Source organism: Tachysurus fulvidraco, chromosome 23 (genome assembly GCF_022655615.1).
Source record: "Tachysurus fulvidraco isolate hzauxx_2018 chromosome 23, HZAU_PFXX_2.0, whole genome shotgun sequence".
NCBI lineage: Eukaryota > Metazoa > Chordata > Actinopteri > Siluriformes > Bagridae > Tachysurus > Tachysurus fulvidraco.
This window is the reverse complement of record NC_062540.1, coordinates 12,360,076-12,379,122: the sequence shown is the minus strand read 5'-3', so window position 1 is coordinate 12,379,122 and position 19,047 is coordinate 12,360,076. Positions and strand designations below refer to the sequence as shown.

The following is a 19,047-nucleotide window of genomic DNA, read 5'->3' as shown; positions in this document are numbered from 1 at the left end:
ACTGTCCAGTAGGTGGCGGCATGCACTCACTTCCTGAGTATTTCCCATAAAGTTATTACATAAAAGAAAAAAATACTTGCCTAAATACAAATAGGACTTCCAGGAAAGTTGATGTAAAACCAGAACTTGACGATTTAAGGTAAACATTCAAAAGTAAACATTTGAATAAGTGAAACAAACAACTCTCTGAGTGAATCTCTCTCTCTCTCTCTCTCTCTCTCTCTCTCTCTCTCTCTCTCTCTCTCGCTTATATTATGTCTCATTTTTGCAGATAAAACTAATGTGCCTATCTCTCTCTCTCTCTCTCTCTCTCTCTCTCTCTATATATATATATATATATATATATATATATAATATATAAATATATATATATATATATATATATATATATATATGAGAGAGAGAGAGAGAGCGAGAGAGAGAGAGAGAGAGAGAGAGAGAGAGACATGTATGTATGTATGTAGGAATGAATGAATGAATGAATGAATGAATAAAAAAATTACTCAAACTCAGGATAGTGCCAGAGATCTAAAGCAGTGAAACAGCAATGCAGAACTTGTGCCAGCACTTTAAATTAACATTAAATTGTAGTGCAAGAAAGATTCACAATTTTATACAGTAAAAGAACCTCTTGAGAGTATAACAAAAATTGAAACAATGGAAACCCATTCATACAATGATGAAGTAGTTGAAATGTCAGTGTAACTGACTTAAACAATAGCTATTCCTGTTCCTCTAATAGTGTTGATCCTCTAGAGGCAGAACATCATTTGCATTGAATGCTCAAATAAGGTTCCTCTGGGTTAGGTTCACATTTACATTTTATATGTTGGATTTATTAAAGAGTTATTGTAAAGAGTGGTTATTTAAGTTACCACTGCCTTCTTTTGAGCTTGAACCAATCTTTTTCTTTCTTTGAGCGGATATTTTAGTTCAACTTTCAGAATGTTAAAACGACTTTGCAAAAGTTTCATGAATTAAAAACTAACTAAATCTTTAAATCCATGAATAAACCTAAATAACCACACTTTTGGTGGTACCTGGCCAGTAAGCAAAACTGCTTATAAATTCAAAACAGGCAGGAAAAAAAAGAGAGAAAAAAAAGCACTGCATACAGCAAAGTATCTAATAAATAAATAAATAAATAAATAAATAAATAAATAAATAAATAAATAAATCAAAAAACAAAAAATCCAGCATTATAGTGTTGGAAAGCTACTGCCCATGTGATAAAAATCCAGATATGCCAGAAACATAGCAGAAGCATTTTTCTTCTAGCAGAAGCTTTTTTCTTCCATGCAGGTAAAAGAAATAAGGAAGTGAAACTTCACACTGCAAACTTCCCTGTTATACTGAATTCCTATTGTAAGAGCAATGATATGCACACACACACACACGAGACAAACAGACAAAATCTCAGGTAAGAATTTTTGTCATTTTTAAACTTTAATGTAACCAGGTAAATTGAACCTACTGTATAGCTTTAAATAATAGGGGTTGATACACTATTATTTGATTTAACAACAGATTTTTTTTATTTACAGTATTGACTGTAAAGGCTAATACATAATGTTTAAGAGAAATAAATACATGCCATTCAGAATGCTTTACAATGCATGTTAACTAATAGTTGAAATTGGAGGAAAAATAAACCAGCTATTCTTTTCCCTGAAATGATAACAGGATCTCCCTATATGAGATCTTTTTGCAATCATTATGCAAGGAAGCATGAATAAAATTCAGTCCAAATCAAGAAATTGGTGACTGTTAACCACAAAAACAGTGCTGTGCCACCCGCAAAAGTTTTAGTTAGGGTCACACTAATGCAACCAGGTTTTTATACATTTTTTTCTTTTTTTCCCGAAAGCATTATATTTCTTTTTAACTTTAAATTTATCGATAGCTATTTTACCTTAAATGTTAAACAAGATCTGGCATGATTTGTCTTGGCTTCAATTTTAATAAGGGTGTGTGGAAATTGTATATCCACTATATGCATGTATGGATATATACTTTCAAATGAATCATTATGATGTTATTTCAGCAGGCATGGCGATGAAATCAGAAAAATATCATCAAAAAATATCTGCATCTAAAGTAACTTCAGAGACCCTGCAGTGCACTCAGCACAGCTTGGTGTTTATGTGTGAGTTACCCACCAAGGATGGACCTCAGGTTACAAGGGACCAAGAAGCTGTAGAAGTAAAACTCCCAGCCCAGTGCACTGTAGAGCAGCTTCGCCTGGTGCTTTGCTTGCGCGTACAAGAGACCAAGGCGTTCCCAGATCCATTTGGGCTTCTCGATCCTGAAAAGTATAGCCTGTTGTACTCAAAGGGGGGAGACCAATTTGAAATTTATGATGACTGTCAGGTGCTGAAAACACTGGATGCGCCATGGTTTCAAAATAATGAGGGATTCCAGACAGTCCAGATTACAGTATTTGCAAAGCAAGATAAGCCGGAGGAGAGGACGGAATACCAGCAGATTCTAAATGAACTAATAGGTTATGATTTTGACTGTGCGGCAGGTAATCGTTTAAGTGAACTGAGTTTTACACGCAGAAAGTTTGCCACACCACGTAAGGAAGAATTAAAACAACGGGATCCTGTGGTTTATGCTACAGAGCCCTGGACAACTTCTGCACCAATTTCCAAAGACTTGCAAGACCACCTAAAATGCAAGCTACCCATCGGTCTAAATCACAATAATATGAGTATACTAGTGCAAGCTGAATTGTGTAATACTCCTAGTGACCTCCTTATGGTTGTTTGGAAATCAATGCCTTCAAAAGAGGAGTGTTTTTTGAAATGGTCAGCTAATCATGTTCTCAAAATCTGTGGCAGAGAGGAGTTCCTGTGCGGAGATTTCCAACTTTCAGATTTTCTTTGGGTCCGACACTGCCTGAAAAATGCGATGGAGCTTCACCTCAGTGTAGTTGACATAGCTTCACTTCCAGATGATACTGTAAGAAAGGAATACTGGCCCCAGGTTGACAGTCTTACGGGTCTCTCTAGTTCCCATGAAGACATCTCAATTGAGGGTAAAGAACTGGAAGAAATTGTAATGATATCCCTTTGGGATTGTGAGAGGAATTTACGGGTGAAGCTGCTCGGGTTTGATATTCCTGAATTGCCGAGCAAAATCCCTCAACATATTTATGTAGAGGCTTCCATTATTTATGGACGTAAGGTGGTATCATCAGTTTGTTCCTCATCAAAGGAATTTGCAGAAGAGGTCTTGTGGAACACTTGGCTTGAGTTTGATATGCCTGTTAAAGAGATCCCTCATGGAGCTAAACTAGGATTTACTATTAATGCCTACAGCATAGATACAGCCCCCATTACAGAATCCACCTCCCCTAACTCCGGATACAAAGTTCAAGATTACCAGAAAGGAAAAGGGAAAGTATTATATTTTGTAAATTTTCAGTTGATTGACCACAGATCTCTCCTAAGCCAAGGGTCCCACACACTTCATATGTGGTCCTTTCCAGAGCAGGAAGAAGAAGCATTCAACTATGAGGTAGATAAACTCTCTACTGCCACCAACCCTGATGTGGCCAAATCTATGGCAATCACATTTCAACTAGATCGCTACAGCTTCTCTGTTGTGCTACCGCAAAGAAGGGTGTCATCCAACATCACACCTTCTACTGCAATAGCTAATCCCGGTCTTGTGACTTTACAAGCAAATTCTTCTGACAAACACTGCCTAAAAAGATTCAGGGAAGAGAGTGTTCGTTATGCTTCAAACCTTCCACAGTTTCTCCGCACAGTAGACTGGTTGAAGCCCAGTGCCGTCCAGGATGTTCACTGGCTACTGAGTCACTGGGAGCCTGATGACTTGGAACTGTTTGTTGCTTTGGAGTTGCTTAGTGTTGATTACACAGATGAGAAGGTTCGAAGGTTGGCTGTCCAAAGATTGGAGATGATGTCCAATGAGGAGGTACTAAGATATCTACTGCAGCTAGTACAGGTAGGAAGGCTAATGGAGTCTAAAAGCTCATCCAATGAGTTTCCAAGTCACTTTCAAAATCATTTATAGTTCAACTTATTGAATAAAGCATTGATTTGATGTACAATTAAACTCAACCTCTAACAGAAATACACTGGATACACTCTTTACAAAACTGGATGTTGTGAATCAAATGAGAACGCATACTTAATTATATCCTGGACTGATATAGTTTTTTTCATTTGTTCTCTTTTTGGTACTGAAACCTAAACAGCTGTTGGAATTTTGAATTCGCCTAATGTTATTGCCTTCTTAACTTCATCAGACATAATTCTATATGATAGTCTACTAAATGTTTAATCAAGTAGACATTAGGGTCCAGTTAGTTCCAATATAACATGCTGGAAACATATGTTATATTTTTATGTATGTTTTTAAAAATACACTTTACATACGATCATATTTTCAAAGCCCGTCTCAGGGTTCTTAAGCACTGCCATAAAGGCTTTATCCCAGGAAAAACATATATCACTGAACTGCAACAACTCTAATGGGGCAAATAAACAAGACTTTTAAAGCTAATGCGAATGTTATATAAACTAAAAATATGTCAATGCAACCAATGTACTTGGTGATAATCAGACTGAATCTAGGGCCTGTCTTGTTAACAAGTGTTTCTTACTAGATATATTTAAATATATCCCACAAATCATATATTATGTGTACTTATTCATACACCTTAGTACAATTAAACAATATATCATGGCACATTATCTTCTTCGTAGACCCTCAAGGTAGAACCATACCATGACAGCTATCTGGCAAGATTTCTAATTCAAAGGGCACTCAGGGTAAGTCATCTGCATTTGGTTTTCTGTGTAAAAAGCTCATGGTTCAATGTATTGTGTATTCTGAGATGTGTTTATGCTCAGGGAGATTGTAAAGAGTGGTTATCTGACTTACAGTCATCATCCTGTCAGCGTTAACCAGTGTGTTCATTCTTACATACACGCATACATGCAGAACAACCTTTCGCTTTTTATTCCTAGGCATTCTCTCAAGAACGAGAGACTAAATGCTTATAGAATTTATATAGAATAATCATTATAACCACTAAATGAACAGATTAAATTTCTGTTAGTTTTTACTGTAATAGCATCATTTTTTTGTCATACAAAGATGTTCACTGAGGGCTGATCGTGCATCCAGAGGTCTGTGTGGAGGTCCATCCAGGTGTCTGTGATATTAAAATAATATCTCAATAAGAACTGGTTGAATGCCTGTAAGATTTATACAGAATTATCTGTGTAACCAGCAGATGAACTGAATAGAGTTTGGATTAAATCCAAGCATTGTCAAGGTCACAACAAGGTCAAATGCAATAGTTTGTCAGTAACTTCCTTCTTATTTGATATTAAGGATATTCCTGGGATACAAATTAGTATAAGGATTATGCTTGTTGCAGAGGTATCAATATTGACCCACTTGTCCGGTACTATATCAATTCTAGAGACTGTACTTAAAAAAATGTAATTTCTGAAACCAATGAGCAGAGGTACACATGTTCATAATAAAGTGGCTGGTGTGTACATGATGGCATGCTTTAAGTTTCAAAATTTTTTAAAACAGAGCAAGCGAGTAGGACACTTCTTCTTCTGGTACTTGCGGAGTGAGGTGGCAGGTTGCCCATTTTTCCGCCAGCGAATGGCAGTCATATTGGATGCGTACCTTCTGGGCTGTGGTGAAGCTATGCTGACGAGTTTTCAACATCAGGTTCAAGTTGTCAAGATCCTGTATGAAGTGGCTATCAGGGTGAAAACACTGTATCCAGAAAAAAGCACTCTTCCTCCATTAGGTAATAAGCAGACCATTTGTTTCAAAGTTCAGAATAATGTGAATGTAATTCTTACTGATGTTTTTCTGTGAAATCAGCTGCTCAAAAACTTCAGGAAATACTGCAGGAGTATAGTTTTCCCCCAGAATTCCAAGTGCCTTTTGATCCAAGGGTCACGGCTGGTGCAATCCTTGTGAGTTACATAGAGTTTTTGTTTGTTTTTTTTTAAATGCAATGTATAATTTGATTTTTCTCCCACTTTGAAATAGTCACAGAAGTCTTGAGCCTTTTGACATTTTTAAGTACAAGCTCCTAACCGTTCACACAACACATTTTCCAGCTAAAGGAGTGTAAAGTGATGGCTTCTAAAAAGAAGCCTCTCTGGCTTGAGTTCTCCCATGTGGAGTCAGAGGCACCAGTTGGTTGTCCGGTGGGTATCATCTTTAAGCATGGCGATGACCTCAGACAGGACATGCTCATCATTCAGGTAGATTTCATAATTCAGTCTGCACAGAACTGCAAAAATGTTTCTGATCTCTAATTTCTTTAATTCATTTAATTCATAGTCATTAACTCTCAATTTGCTATATGTATGTCTCAAAGATTTTAACAAAAAGTGTTGAAAATACATGGTTTCATACTGCTTTATAGACTCTGATGGTGATGGACTCCATTTGGCAGCAAAACTGCTTGGATCTAAACCTGATACCCTATGGCTGCATCTCAACAGGATATCAAATAGGTATATACTGTAAGATCTAGAGCTGTAACTCAATGATGATAGCTGTGTCTGTACTTGTATAGTGCTCCAAGTATTTAAATTATGGCCAGAAGTGAGCATGACCTAAACCTGAAGTGTATCTGAGCACTTGCTAAACATGACCTTGGTATGCTCGCCCATGTTTAAAATCTTCAGCTGAAGCAGCATGTGATCTCAATCAAAAATACCCACCTTTCAGTTACTTCTCTAATAAGAACAATCCTAGTCAAAAACAAATATTATCTTCATCATTTATCTTTAAAAATTCAAGTAAGTAAAATGGGTTCAATTTGTTTTTTATTCTCATGTAGGTATGATTGAGATCGTAAGAGATGCTGTCACCATCGCTGCTATTCAGAGGATTCAAGGTGGGACAACAGGAGCATTCAAAAACAATGCCCTATACGATTGGCTTAAGGGAACGTGTCCCCTACAGGAGAAGGTATAGTGCTAGTAAAGATATAACCCAAAACCACACTGTTAGACTTTTAATAAACCTTTTGTTTCCTCATGTTCCTTGTTGCACCATTCTTGCTCCAGCACTATCAAGCAATGGAGAAGTTTGTCACTTCATGTGCTGGTTACTGTGTGGCTACATATGTGTTGGGCATTGGTGATCGGCACAATGACAACATAATGATAACAAAACAAGGTAAGGAAACAATTTACCCACAATTAGTAAAGTAAAAAGTAGAACAATTCTAATGATAAGATGATCTAGTCTCAAGAGCCATTTACACACAATGCAAGAATAAAGCACATTATTTCTGTTCTTGACGTGAGTTGTGTTGTCATTCTAAGGGAATCTGTTCCACATTGATTTTGGACACATCCTGGGCAACACAAAGAGCTTCTTTGGTGTGAGCAGAGAGAGAGTCCCCTTTGTCCTCACTCCAGACTTTCTGTATGTTATGGGTAGAGTGAATAAACAGTCAAGCCTCTACTTCCAGAGATTTAAGGTTTGTGCAGCTTCTCAAAATATCTAAAGCACTGTAACATAATTAGGGTTTTGAAAAGTGTGTGAAATGTGTGCATGTGAAGCCTGGTGTTCAGATCGAAGCCAAAAATGGAACCCGATGCTGTCTTCTGCTTTTGTAGCCTGCCCACTTTAAGGTTTGATTTGTTGTGCATTTAGAGATGCTATTCTGCTCTCCACAGTGTTTATTTGGGTCAGTCTTTCTGTCAGCTCAAACCAGACTGAACATTCTACTCTGACCATTGTCTCTTACTGACAACAGAAACACATTGATCACTAGAGGCTTTGGTATTTCACACCATTCTGTGTGTGACACCATTGTGTGTGAACATCCCAGAAGATCAGTAGTTTCTAAAATACTCAAATGACAGTGTCTTGCACAAATAACCATATCTTAACATCTCATATCTCTGAGATCATATTTTGACTCATTGTGACATTTGTTGTGAGTGAACATTAAATAAAGTTCTTGACCTGCATCTGCATGATGACACTTGTATATTGTAAATATGGAGGGTCAAAGAATTCTTAATTAACTGGTTACTAATTGCATATAAGGAGAATACTGGATTTATTAAGAAAACAAACAAATCAATCAATCAATCAATCAATCAATCAATAAAAGTTTCTTGAGAACCAGAATGTTTTGGATAACAATCCTTGGTCCAAAAAATGGTGTGCAAGCAAAGTTCTTCTAAGGCATGAACACCATATACAATGATCCTGTACATTAGCTTACAACTGGATCTGACAGACTTCTTGTTCTGTTAGCAAATATGGCAAACACATTTGAAGAAAAGACAAATTCATTATTATCACAAATCAAATGGTCAAAAAATCCAGACCAGCTTATGAAGTCAAAACAAGCTGGAATCTTTTTTTCTTTTTTCTTTTTCTTTTTTCTAAAATTGATTAAAGTAATCTCCCCAGTATATGTCCTTCTGATTTATAATAAGTGCTTCTTTGCTTTGGAATTTACAATATGCAAGATCTGTAATGTTATTTGGTAACGTGTGTAAGAGCTGTGCATGTCTGATCCTGAACAGAACACAAGAGACAATTCTTCTCTTCTCTTTTTATCACACAGGATACTTGTATACAGGCTTACTTGTCTCTGCGCTCTCAGTCCCGTCTGCTGGTCACCCTTTTCTCTCTCATGCTGCTGACAGGAATTCCTGAGCTCAGCACAGCACAGGACATGCGCTACCTGCGTAAGGCGTTACAGCAAGACCAGAACGAGGAAGAGGCAAGGCAGCACTTCCTGCAGCAGATTGCTTTATGTGAGCAAAAGGGCTGGACTGTCCAGGCTAATTGGTGGATCCATTTGATGGCTGGCATCAAGTAAACAGAGGAACAGTTGATGAGCTTTTGATGTCTGATGTTTTTATTATCCTTGATTGCTTAGCACATTTATGTTTTTACTTTAGCTTTGTGGTTCAGTGTGATAAGAAATGTCATGGCAAAATGACTTGATTTAATATTACTAATTAATAAACTGGTGTTTGTATACAATTAATTCTAATTATTTTCAAATAAAAATGTAATAAGTGCAATTGAATTTGGCCATATAATATGTGGCAAAATAATTGCCTTTAGCAGATTTCCACTATCTATTATAATACAGCTTTCAGCAGCATAAAGTTATAAACTTTTATAGCCAAAGAGGACACTGTGTTAAAGTGTAACAAAGTTTTTTAAACAGAAAAAAAAATACAAAACTACAGATTTTTTAATAGATTCATTGCCAGTAACAACGTCATAGTGGTCAAGGTCACAGTAAATTTTGAGACTATAACTGGGAACACAGGGCGAGAGGATATTAGGTGTAACATTGGGTATTGTGTGTCTACTACTACTACTACTACTACTACTACTACTACTACTACTACTAATAATAATAATAATAATAATAATAATAACTCCTACAGTGTATTGTTGCATCTATGACATTTTTGCATCTATGGATGCCAGTGGTTTATTACTTGTCTGCAGGAACTAAACTTTGGAATGTTTAAGAAAATATTTTAAAAAAATAAAGTTTAAGGACTTAAGGGAATTTTGTTTAAGTCAAGTTTAAGGAGTTTAAGTACAATTAAGCACATATTCACTAAATCAGACCGGACAGATTACTATTATTTGCTTGCATGCAGACAGTAGTGAGAAAAAGGAGGGGTATTTCAGTCAGGGCTGCACGAGTGTTGTCAGTACTACAGTAGGTGGGGGGCTGTCGTGGCTCAAAACCGCTTCAGAAAGCTTCTCATCCGTCTTCCTTTCTATCTCTCACTCAATCTTTCATCTGTTCTTTGCTAAGTACAGGATTTAATCATCTATTTAAATAAGCTGTTTTGTGTGGGTTTCTCCAATCCTTTCTATCTCTCAATGGTTCATGCTCACACACAGACACACACAGTCAGTGCTGATGTGGTGAGCACATGGCCAGACCACACACTTCTGTAGCTTTTTTTGGAACTGTGTACAACTCAGAGAAGAATTAAATGGCGAACATCACAAAAGGTAAGTCTGTAATAAGTCTGTGTCTAGTTATCAATTTACTATAAACCATAGCAGTGTGCCACCATTTACCAAACCAACCACAAGCCAACATTGTCATTCGTATTTACTATGTGATGCTAACAAAAGGTCTGAAGGTAACTAAAATGTATCTTTAACATAAGGTCTAAAGGTGCATCAAATATTCTTAAGCCCTTTTGAAACACTTGGCAAGAAAAAAGCTTGCAGAATTAATTGAATCAGATTAAAATTCTGATATTTTAAAGGGAGGTAAATCTTTCTGCAAGTGCTTTGTTTCTGTAATTGTGTGCTAGTGAAAGTGGAAAGCATCTTATTTCTGTTTTCCTCACACTCTAAAGCAGCAGTGTTGGTGTTGGTCCCTTTCAGTGAGATATAAATTCTGCTTAAGCTTTCGAATCCATAACCAGATCACAATCGTTGAAGCAATATGTGGGTCTGTATACATTAATCAGATTTTTAAAACATCCTAAAGTTGTTTCTTAAAAATGTATATGTGAATATAGCCTCTTATATTAAAAAAAAGCTTAGGGATAGACAATGCTCTTTGATTGGGAACAGAAAATTGTCCTTATTCATATTATCTATCATTATATTAAATATCCATCCAGTTTATACACTATCTTCATGTATTTTCTCACACACTCTGCTTTACCAACAATCTCAGCAAATATATTTTGTCATCTATGTGAAATTACAAGATTTATATTTTATCATTTTACTAAAATATGCTGATCATGCTTCAACTTCCACGTGGTTCAAAACATCCAAATACACCTTCACTAATGATTACCTGTAAGAGCTGTCTAATAGTGAAATACTACTACTACTACTACTACTACTACTACTACTACTACTACTACTACTACTACTTTACCATTAATAATAATAATAATAATAATAATAATAATAATAATAATAATAATAATAATAATAATAATAATAATTCATCTTCATCATCATCGTTGTTTTGAGGTTTGTATCATAACGACATGAAGACAATCATACTAACATTAACAGGACAGCCAAATGGAGCATGCACATATTTGTGTGTCCCTTATTGTATGTAAGAGTGTAATTATGTCTTATCATGTACTGTATACACGCACACTCGTTATTCTCCTCTTCTTACGCAGATCCACTGGTCATGCTAGCTTTTTGCAGCTCCTCTCTTTTCAACTCTGATGACCCGTGGCTAAGCAGCTACGACATACTGCAGCGTCCCTCAGGCCGACAGACAAGGGTGCAACTGTCGGACATTGAGGAGCCTTAAGAAAGCCCTCTCTCAATCACAGAACAGCTGTAAGTAAAGACAGGTATGGTGCAAAAAGGAGAAATGGAAATATCCAATACTTTTCCGTTTGTCCTTATTTATTTTTTGAATCTGTAAAATGATCTGACAATCAGCTTGTTCCTAGTTTTCTCCATAAGGGCTCTGCACTTAAATCATCATTGACATATCAAAGCTCTGATCTGTTTGATTTTGGTAGAACATTTAATTAAGATGACTGTACATTACTTTATTACTTATATTATATTATAGCTATACTAGATTTATTTCTAATTATTTTTTATAAAACAAGCCCTTGGTGGCCAAGAAGCGTTTTTAACCTAGCTCATTCTGTAACCCTGTTATGTGTCTTGTCTTGTCTGCTGCTCCTCCTTCACTGACCAGCAAGTGTGAGAGCTGCAGATAGTGTCCCTTTCCATAATCATCTCTTATTGCATTTTTTGACCATTAGGTATAATAATAATTCTATAAAAGCTGAGTGGGGTAGGGAACAATCAGCCCTGTAATTGCACAACATTTGCAATGGTGAGAATCTGTCAAATAGGGACAATTTTTAATTGTTAGCCACTAATTGTATTATTATGATAACACAGATTAAAATCGATGGAGTTGAAGAATGAGCAAAATTTGAGGAATGAGAAAAAAAATTGAGAAAAAATTGTTAAATGGCTAAAATGCCTTATTTGCTCCATGGGTAAATCATTATTGTATGTCATGGACTGCAGGACAGTTTGCTACCAAAATACCAGAGGGCAATCTGGCAGGGCTTTGTTTATGTTATTGTTGTGCTCACATGTGATTCTGTTTAAGCTTTGTGTTTGCAGATATGTTTGCCAGGCCTCATCCTATTTCCATTTTGCTATTTTCACATCTGTTCCTTATGTCTCACTAATTACCTTCCCTATATATACCTGCTGTCTTGTTTGTCTTTCACTCCTTGTCACTTGTTACCTGGTTTTATTGTTGCCCGTTTTATGTTTTTGGTTTTTGATTTCTGTTTCCCTGTATGATGCTTAGTATTTTAGACCTAGTGTTCTGTATTTGTTTTTGTTACTTTCTTAATGAAACCCCAGTCTGCTGTTTTATTCCTGCATTTGGGTCGGGATTCTGTTCCCGCAGAGGCTCCCGCACTTAACACTGTATCCTATAATATTATTTTTACCCTAATGATACAGAAACACAATGGAAGCTAAAAGTATTTCCCTTTTCCAGCATGACTGATTTCTTTTGGTGTTCAGAGTGGACTTGAGTTTTCTAGCACCATTTGAAATTGGTTGTGCTGAAAAGCTTGTTGTCTGCCAATCATGCTGTGACTCACAAAAACCCAAATACCAGTGAAGTTTTTTGGCTACATTTGGAGGATGAACATATTTTGTAGCCATGTCTGTAAATCTGTGGTGTAGAGACTTTAAGTCTGGTTAAAAAAACAATGCTTGACAGTGTTTGTTGTTGACTGGATGCCCCCATATTCACACTTATCTGTGAGTTGACCCAGATGAATCTGTTTTCACATACAAATCCTGACTGGTGTCAAAGTGGTTTAGTAACAGGTTCTTCAAATAGCCAGTGGTTAACAGCTACTGCTGAATGCCAGTCTCTCCTCCGTTGTTCTGACAGGTCAGATGTGTGTCTGAGTCATTGCTGATTCATTGCTGAATCTGTGACTGTGACCTGACCAATTTACATAGCTTACTTAGCTTGTCAGATTGCAAACTGATATTGGAAGTAGGGTGTAGGTATGCTTGTGTAAGAGAGTATAAGTTTGCATTGTGTAGTATTTACAAAATACACTTTAAGCATCTATGTGCTGTGAAATTCTTGTGCTACAGTTGTACTTTCCTACACAGACAAATGCAAAAATAATAGTGAACTCTTATGTAGTACAAAAACTAGTAAACTGTTAATAAGGAATTCTGACAAAAGACAGGGCAAGACTATTAATAAATCACTAAGCACTAAGCAAGTAACATAGTTGGAGATATTGCACATACAGCAGTCTGAATTAGTAATGTATTCTAAGTGGGTAAAAAAAATACTGTAAACATTGTATGTTTAAAATCATGTCAAAAAGTGATATAATAGGAAAAATCACAAATACACGTCAGGAAAGTAAGAGTCTGATATCAGTCTTGTCAGTCAGATGGGTTGTGTTTGTGGTTGTGTTATTCGATAGAGTGCCCTTTAAAATCTGCCCAGTCAAGACACAGACTGCCATATCAAACTGTGACAAAAAGCTAAACAAGATGAAATACTAGCATAATTTTTTCTGTTTTCAGGATTTTGTTATAGAATGCAGTGTAGGTAAAACCTATTTGATCAGTTAGCTAGTTAAATAACCAGCCTAACACTACACAGTACATTATTTTAACTTAATACATTTTGATATTTTTTACTGTATGACGTTGATATTTTACATAACTTTTTTTTTTAAATAAGCTTGACAGATCCAGGTGTAGATACATGTTTGCTATCCCTTAAAGTGATGCACTAATTAACACTGCATTATAAATGGTATTTTATAATGCAGCATTTTATAATGAGTTTTTACTAGTATGGGTACACTATTCTTAAAAAAAAATTGGAAACATCTGGAAACAAATAATATTGTTGTGGTATTTTACTTGCCCAAGATTTTGCCACAATTTGATACGGTGAACTATGTCTCAACTTGGCAGATTTTAAAGCAGAATTTGATTAAAGATTAGGTTCAATCTGGTAACCCTGATTTCTACAGTACCTTCTCCATTTCAAGTGCATATACACTTTATGCTGGCCATAACTAGTTCAATAGCAAGAATTCCCAATGCATTCACAGCAACCCTGGTGTTAATAAAAGCTGAACCTGTGGCCGAATACTCTATTCGTGACCATATTGGAGTCAATTCATTCATTCATTCATTCATTTATTTCTACCGCTTATCCGAACTTCTGGGGTCACGGGGAGCCTGTGCCTATCCCAGGCATCAGCAGGCATCAAAGCAGGATACACTCTGGTTGGAGTGCCAACCCATCGCAGGGCACACACACTCTCATTCACTCACGCAATCACACACTGCGGACAATTTTTACAGAGATGCCAATCAAGTTGAATCAACCTACCATGCATGTCTTTGGACCAGGGGAGGAAACCGGAGTACCAGGAGGAAATCCCTGAGGCACGGGGAGAACATGCAAACTCCACACACACAAGGTGTGAGGCGAACGTGCTAACCACTAAGCCACCGTGCCCCCCAAAGTTAATTAAATTCAATTCAATTCAATTTTAGTTTATTTGTATGGAGATATTAACAATGGACAATGTCTCAAAGCATCTTTACAGATGACTTACTTAGTGAAGTTAGTTTCATAAATCAAAAGACAGGCCAACTATAGAGTAACCATTTGCATCTAACCTTTTCCACTCCCCTTTAAGCAAAATCAGAGTATAAAAGAACATTTATTTATAAAGTAGGGATAGAGGTTAAGTTACTTAGTAGTTTAATTAGATAATGATATATGTGTATATGTCTAAATATGTCTTGAAAATCACAAATGAATGTATACAATGTACTTTATGGTGTATACAGTGTGTACAATCTGTACAGTTGAGTATAATGTTGTGGTGGCTCAAGCGGTTAATTCTCTGGGTTGTTGAATGAATGATCGTGGTGTATATCATACACCCAGCACTGCCACGCTGCAAATGTTGGGCCCTTGAACATGGCACTTAACCCTCTCTGTTCAGGGGTGCTGTATCATGTGTTTTGACCCCAAACTCCAGTTGGGATAAGCAAAGAAAGAATTTCACTGTGTTGAAATGTACAGTATATGTGACAAAATAAATGCTTCTATTTTATTGAACAGTCCTAAAATAAATTGTCTGGAATATGTTCATACATACATCAAGTTTTCTGTATTGCTTATCCTCCACAGGGTCGCAGGGAGTTTGGAGCCTATGCCAGGGCACAAGGCATTGGACACCCTAGACAAGATGCCAACCCTTCACAAGGTATAATTACTTTCACAACCATACTCACAATTTAAAGAAGCCAATCAGCCTACAGCATGTCTTTGGAATGAGGAAGGAAAACAACTCTGAAAACAACCTGGAGGAGACCCCCAAAATACAAAGAAAAAACGCTAACTCCACACACACTAAGTTCCACAAACTTAACCCCCAGGCAACCCTGAGGCAAATGTGCTAAACACTAGGCCACCTGAGCATGTGCAACTATAACTATATGTGCAACATTGTAAGTAGTGGATCATGCAGTCTGAATGCATTTCCACTAGCTGTTAGCATACAGTGCAGCAAATCAGTGATGCTTTTTTTTTTTGCATTAATGAATTACGTTTGATATTGAGAAAGGCTACAGATGAACAGGAAATTTGGATTTCTTGACCTTTTTGTTCTTATAGTCTGGTATCTCCGAAGGAACTGGTTAAAAAAAAAACTAAAGCCATGAAAGAAGTGGTTGAATTAATGACTTCTTATTGCCAGAGTCCATGGTACTACTGAGATTTTAACATGTGATTTCAGTGAAGATTAATCAGCTCTCCTTGCTGTTAACATCGCACATAACTGTCTCATTCCTGCTCTTTTCCTCTCATCACTTTACAAAAGGTTTAGGATTACCATGGTAGGACTGGGCTCATGGATTTAGAGTCAATCATTAAACACACATACACATACACACACAAGTACCACAGTGTCCCAGGGCAGCAGGAGTGGGAGTCAGTAGGGATTCCATCCTGGAGGAATCAGGTGCTGTTTGTCACCTGGGTAACCATGTCTCCATGGACATCACAAGCAGTTCATCGGCCTGTCTGTGCCAAGTCAAGCTGATCTGAAGTCAGTAGATATGACGTCAGTGGGCTTAGACAGAGACACTTGGAGTCTGAATCAAACACGTAGCTGCAAATACAGGTAAGAGAATTCTATTTCATTTGCCTTAAACTCATATTTATATGTTGTCCTATCAGTTTGATTTAAGTTATGTGAAAGAAAACCCAGAAGCCTTTGGATTAACAAGCCTGTTATTTCAGTTAAATTTGTTAGACTAAAGGGGAGAGAAGAAGATGGTAAGGTGTAGCAAGTCACTGAATTATAAAATGTGTCTATTGGTGGTCAAGTATTAAGACAATGAATCATATCATTGTGTTGAGGTAGCCGAATATAAAATCATTTTAATCAAACTTACAATTGCTGTTCATTATAGTGGTCGTCCTTTTGTGGCTGAGAACAACGGTTGCCATTAAACATTACAGATGACTAACCTGAGCACAGATCAACATGCTGTCCAGTCAGTGTGGTGTGAATCAGATGAGAACTACAAGCAATGCCTGCATAGGTCTGGTGCACAAACACCAACAAATTGTCTGTGTGTGTGTGTGTGTGTGTGTGTGTGTGTGTGTGTGTGTGTGTGTGTGTGTGTGTGTGTGTGTGTGTGTGTGTGTGTGTGTGTGTGAGTGCACATGTGTGTGTTTTATTTTTTCCCTTATGAAAACATTTGGCTGGTCCCCACATTTTCCCCCAAAATATCAGCTTTTCCACAAGTGTACTGTACCAGCTTTGCCTGACATAAGTGGTACATGGGTATGGGCTTGAAAAAAGAAGATCATTTGTTGAATAAGAGGGAAAGTTTGATCAGCTGGCTCTCTTTCTTTCAGTTTGTTTGGGAAATCGATTGCTGAGTATTTCCTCAGCTCCTCGTACCTGCCCAGCAACAATCCTGGCTGGTACACAGAGATAACAGACAACATGACAGGTAGTACATTCAACACAGGATGAGTTACTTTATAGTATGGTAGAAAATGCTGTTACACAAAATGACGGTTGCTTAACTGGAACAGCATGGACATATAAAATTAATCTAAAACAAGGACATCAAAATTTAATTTAAAATGAATATAAATGTAGGTTAAAAGTAGCTGATGCTGATACATACTCAATTTTACTCATAATAGATCTAACCAAATTCAACCATATCATTATTTTTTACTTTCAAATGAGTGAAATTGCTATTTTAATGTTAAGGTGATAGGACAGATAGGACAACTAATAGAGTCCTTGAACAAAAGTGGTAGTCTGTGGTATCCATGTGGGTATTTTAACAGAAACGTGACTGAATTTGTAGTGTAAAGATTATAAAGTAAGGCTTTTAAATTAAGCTGGCACAGGGGTTAGCACATTTGCTTTGCACATCCAGGTTTGGTTGTTCAGTTCTCACCTCCAGATCCTCTATCTTCTTCACCCATTTAACAGACATGAGTGTCAGGCTGCTTAGCATCTCTAAAGCGTAAATATAAATTGTGAATGAATATACTAACAAACTATGGTGAAGTTACACCTTTACACCTCTGCTTCCATATTATTATTAATTTGTCACCTAAATGTATGACTAACACTATTATATGAATGAACTATCCCATAACTGTGTTTTATCATCACCAATCTATTCCATGCCAGGTCAGATAAGTGCCGAGGCATTATGGGACACACTAAGACAACGCTCTACAAAGGTTCTGGAGGAAATGGAGACTGAAACTTCTCAGGTGGGCTTTAAACTATGGAACATCCAGAAAACATCTTATTCACTGTAGCTTATACTAGAAAACAGATATCCTGTTAATGGGTATGAATTAGAGAATATTTAGAGAATGCACTGATATTTAAGCATGTTAAATGTTAAAACTTTGCTGTACTTCACCTCAGCAGGTTGAGAGAATGATAGGTGACTGGAATTTGCTAAAAAGACAGGACCATTTGCAACGACTTTCAGGGCTGAGGTTTATGTATCGCAATGCTCAACATAACCAGGCCTACTCCATGCTCCTGCTGCAGCAGAGACTACAGTCTCCCCTCTGTAACCTCGATACAACCGAAGGACCCAGTCAATATCTAACAGAAGAGAACACATTAATGAAACAATAAGGGGAGGAGCTTTCTGTTTAGTGTGTACACCCAGAAGAGCTATTCATGCAATTCATGCAATTCTGAATGTCAATTCTACATAGTGGTGTGTAATTGTATTACTTTTTGTATTACAATATATTAAAAGGGGACCTTTCACCTTTAGAAAGTGGTTCAGGAGTTTTTGTGTTCTATTGCCTGTTCTACATTTATTGTCTTTTTGTAATTAGACCTAAATACAAATTCCCACTGAGAGTTCATATGCAATCAGTGTGTATGGATGTCAGTGTATTCATGTGAAATACAGCACTGGTATTAGCACCTCGTTGCCATAAGGAGGCAGAAGATCATTGCTGTAATGAGGACCAAGTTCAGTGTTCTTGGTTTCTCGTACACTATTGTTGTCTATTAGGAAATCTTCAATATGATAGCCTGATTTATACATTATATAACCTTAAACTAATACCGAATAATAGTAATGAAAATAATGACTTACATTTTATTTCAATTTATACAGCTGAGCAATTGAGGGTTAAGGGCATTGCTCAGGGGCCCAACAGGGGCATCTTGGTGAACCTGGGATTCGAACTTATGACCTTCTGATCAATAAACCAACCCCTTAACCACTAGGCTACAAAAAGGAGGGATGTTTGCTTTTCTTCGTGCAAATGTAATAAAATAAGACAATAAATCTTTCCAAGACCAGAATGCTTAAATACATTTTCTTTAAAACAATGCAAGAATTCGAGAGTATAAAGACATTTTAATATAGATTTAACTAAATAAGGAAATAAATAAATTATTCCTTTGT

At 36.7% G+C, this 19,047-nt stretch overlaps 2 protein-coding genes across 3 annotated transcripts; both read left to right on the top strand.

The window, feature by feature from the left end:
• Positions 1–21: 21 nt before the first annotated feature.
• On the top strand, positions 22–9,135 carry si:rp71-17i16.5 (phosphatidylinositol 4,5-bisphosphate 3-kinase catalytic subunit gamma isoform). Its single transcript, XM_027170264.2, has 12 exons — positions 22–139; positions 1,303–1,420; positions 2,045–3,975; positions 4,740–4,805; positions 5,584–5,809; positions 5,887–5,981; positions 6,129–6,275; positions 6,440–6,530; positions 6,860–6,990; positions 7,089–7,200; positions 7,350–7,507; positions 8,612–9,135. Exons 2-12 carry the CDS (start codon positions 1,375–1,377, stop codon positions 8,867–8,869), a joined length of 3,261 nt encoding a protein of 1,086 aa, XP_027026065.1. The 5' UTR covers positions 22–139; positions 1,303–1,374; the 3' UTR covers positions 8,870–9,135.
• A 6,103-nt stretch (positions 9,136–15,238) lies between these two features.
• On the top strand, positions 15,239–18,383 carry si:rp71-17i16.6 (uncharacterized protein LOC100148415 homolog). 2 transcript variants are annotated; one of them, XM_047807345.1, is made up of 5 exons: positions 15,239–16,250; positions 16,543–16,674; positions 16,994–17,091; positions 17,793–17,878; positions 18,039–18,383. In XM_047807345.1, exons 2-5 carry the CDS (start codon positions 16,592–16,594, stop codon positions 18,255–18,257), a joined length of 486 nt encoding a protein of 161 aa, XP_047663301.1. In that variant the 5' UTR covers positions 15,239–16,250; positions 16,543–16,591; the 3' UTR covers positions 18,258–18,383. The 2 variants fall into 2 exon arrangements, with proteins under 2 accessions (XP_047663301.1, XP_047663302.1); XM_047807346.1 differs by having other exon boundaries at positions 15,242–16,250; positions 18,042–18,383.
• Positions 18,384–19,047: the final 664 nt, after the last annotated feature.

Coding starts and splice junctions, on each gene's coding strand:
- si:rp71-17i16.5 (XM_027170264.2), top strand. CDS start 1,375: ATGATATGCACACACACACACACGAGACAAACAGACAAAATCTCAG. Junction 4,806..5,583: donor TAATTCAAAGGGCACTCAGG/GTAAGTCATCTG, acceptor TTTTTAAAACAG/AGCAAGCGAGTAGGACACTT. Junction 6,531..6,859: donor CTCAACAGGATATCAAATAG/GTATATACTGTA, acceptor ATTCTCATGTAG/GTATGATTGAGATCGTAAGA.
- si:rp71-17i16.6 (XM_047807345.1), top strand. CDS start 16,592: ATGACTAACCTGAGCACAGATCAACATGCTGTCCAGTCAGTGTGGTGT. Junction 16,675..16,993: donor TACAAGCAATGCCTGCATAG/GTCTGGTGCACA, acceptor TCTTTCTTTCAG/TTTGTTTGGGAAATCGATTG. Junction 17,092..17,792: donor GATAACAGACAACATGACAG/GTAGTACATTCA, acceptor ATTCCATGCCAG/GTCAGATAAGTGCCGAGGCA.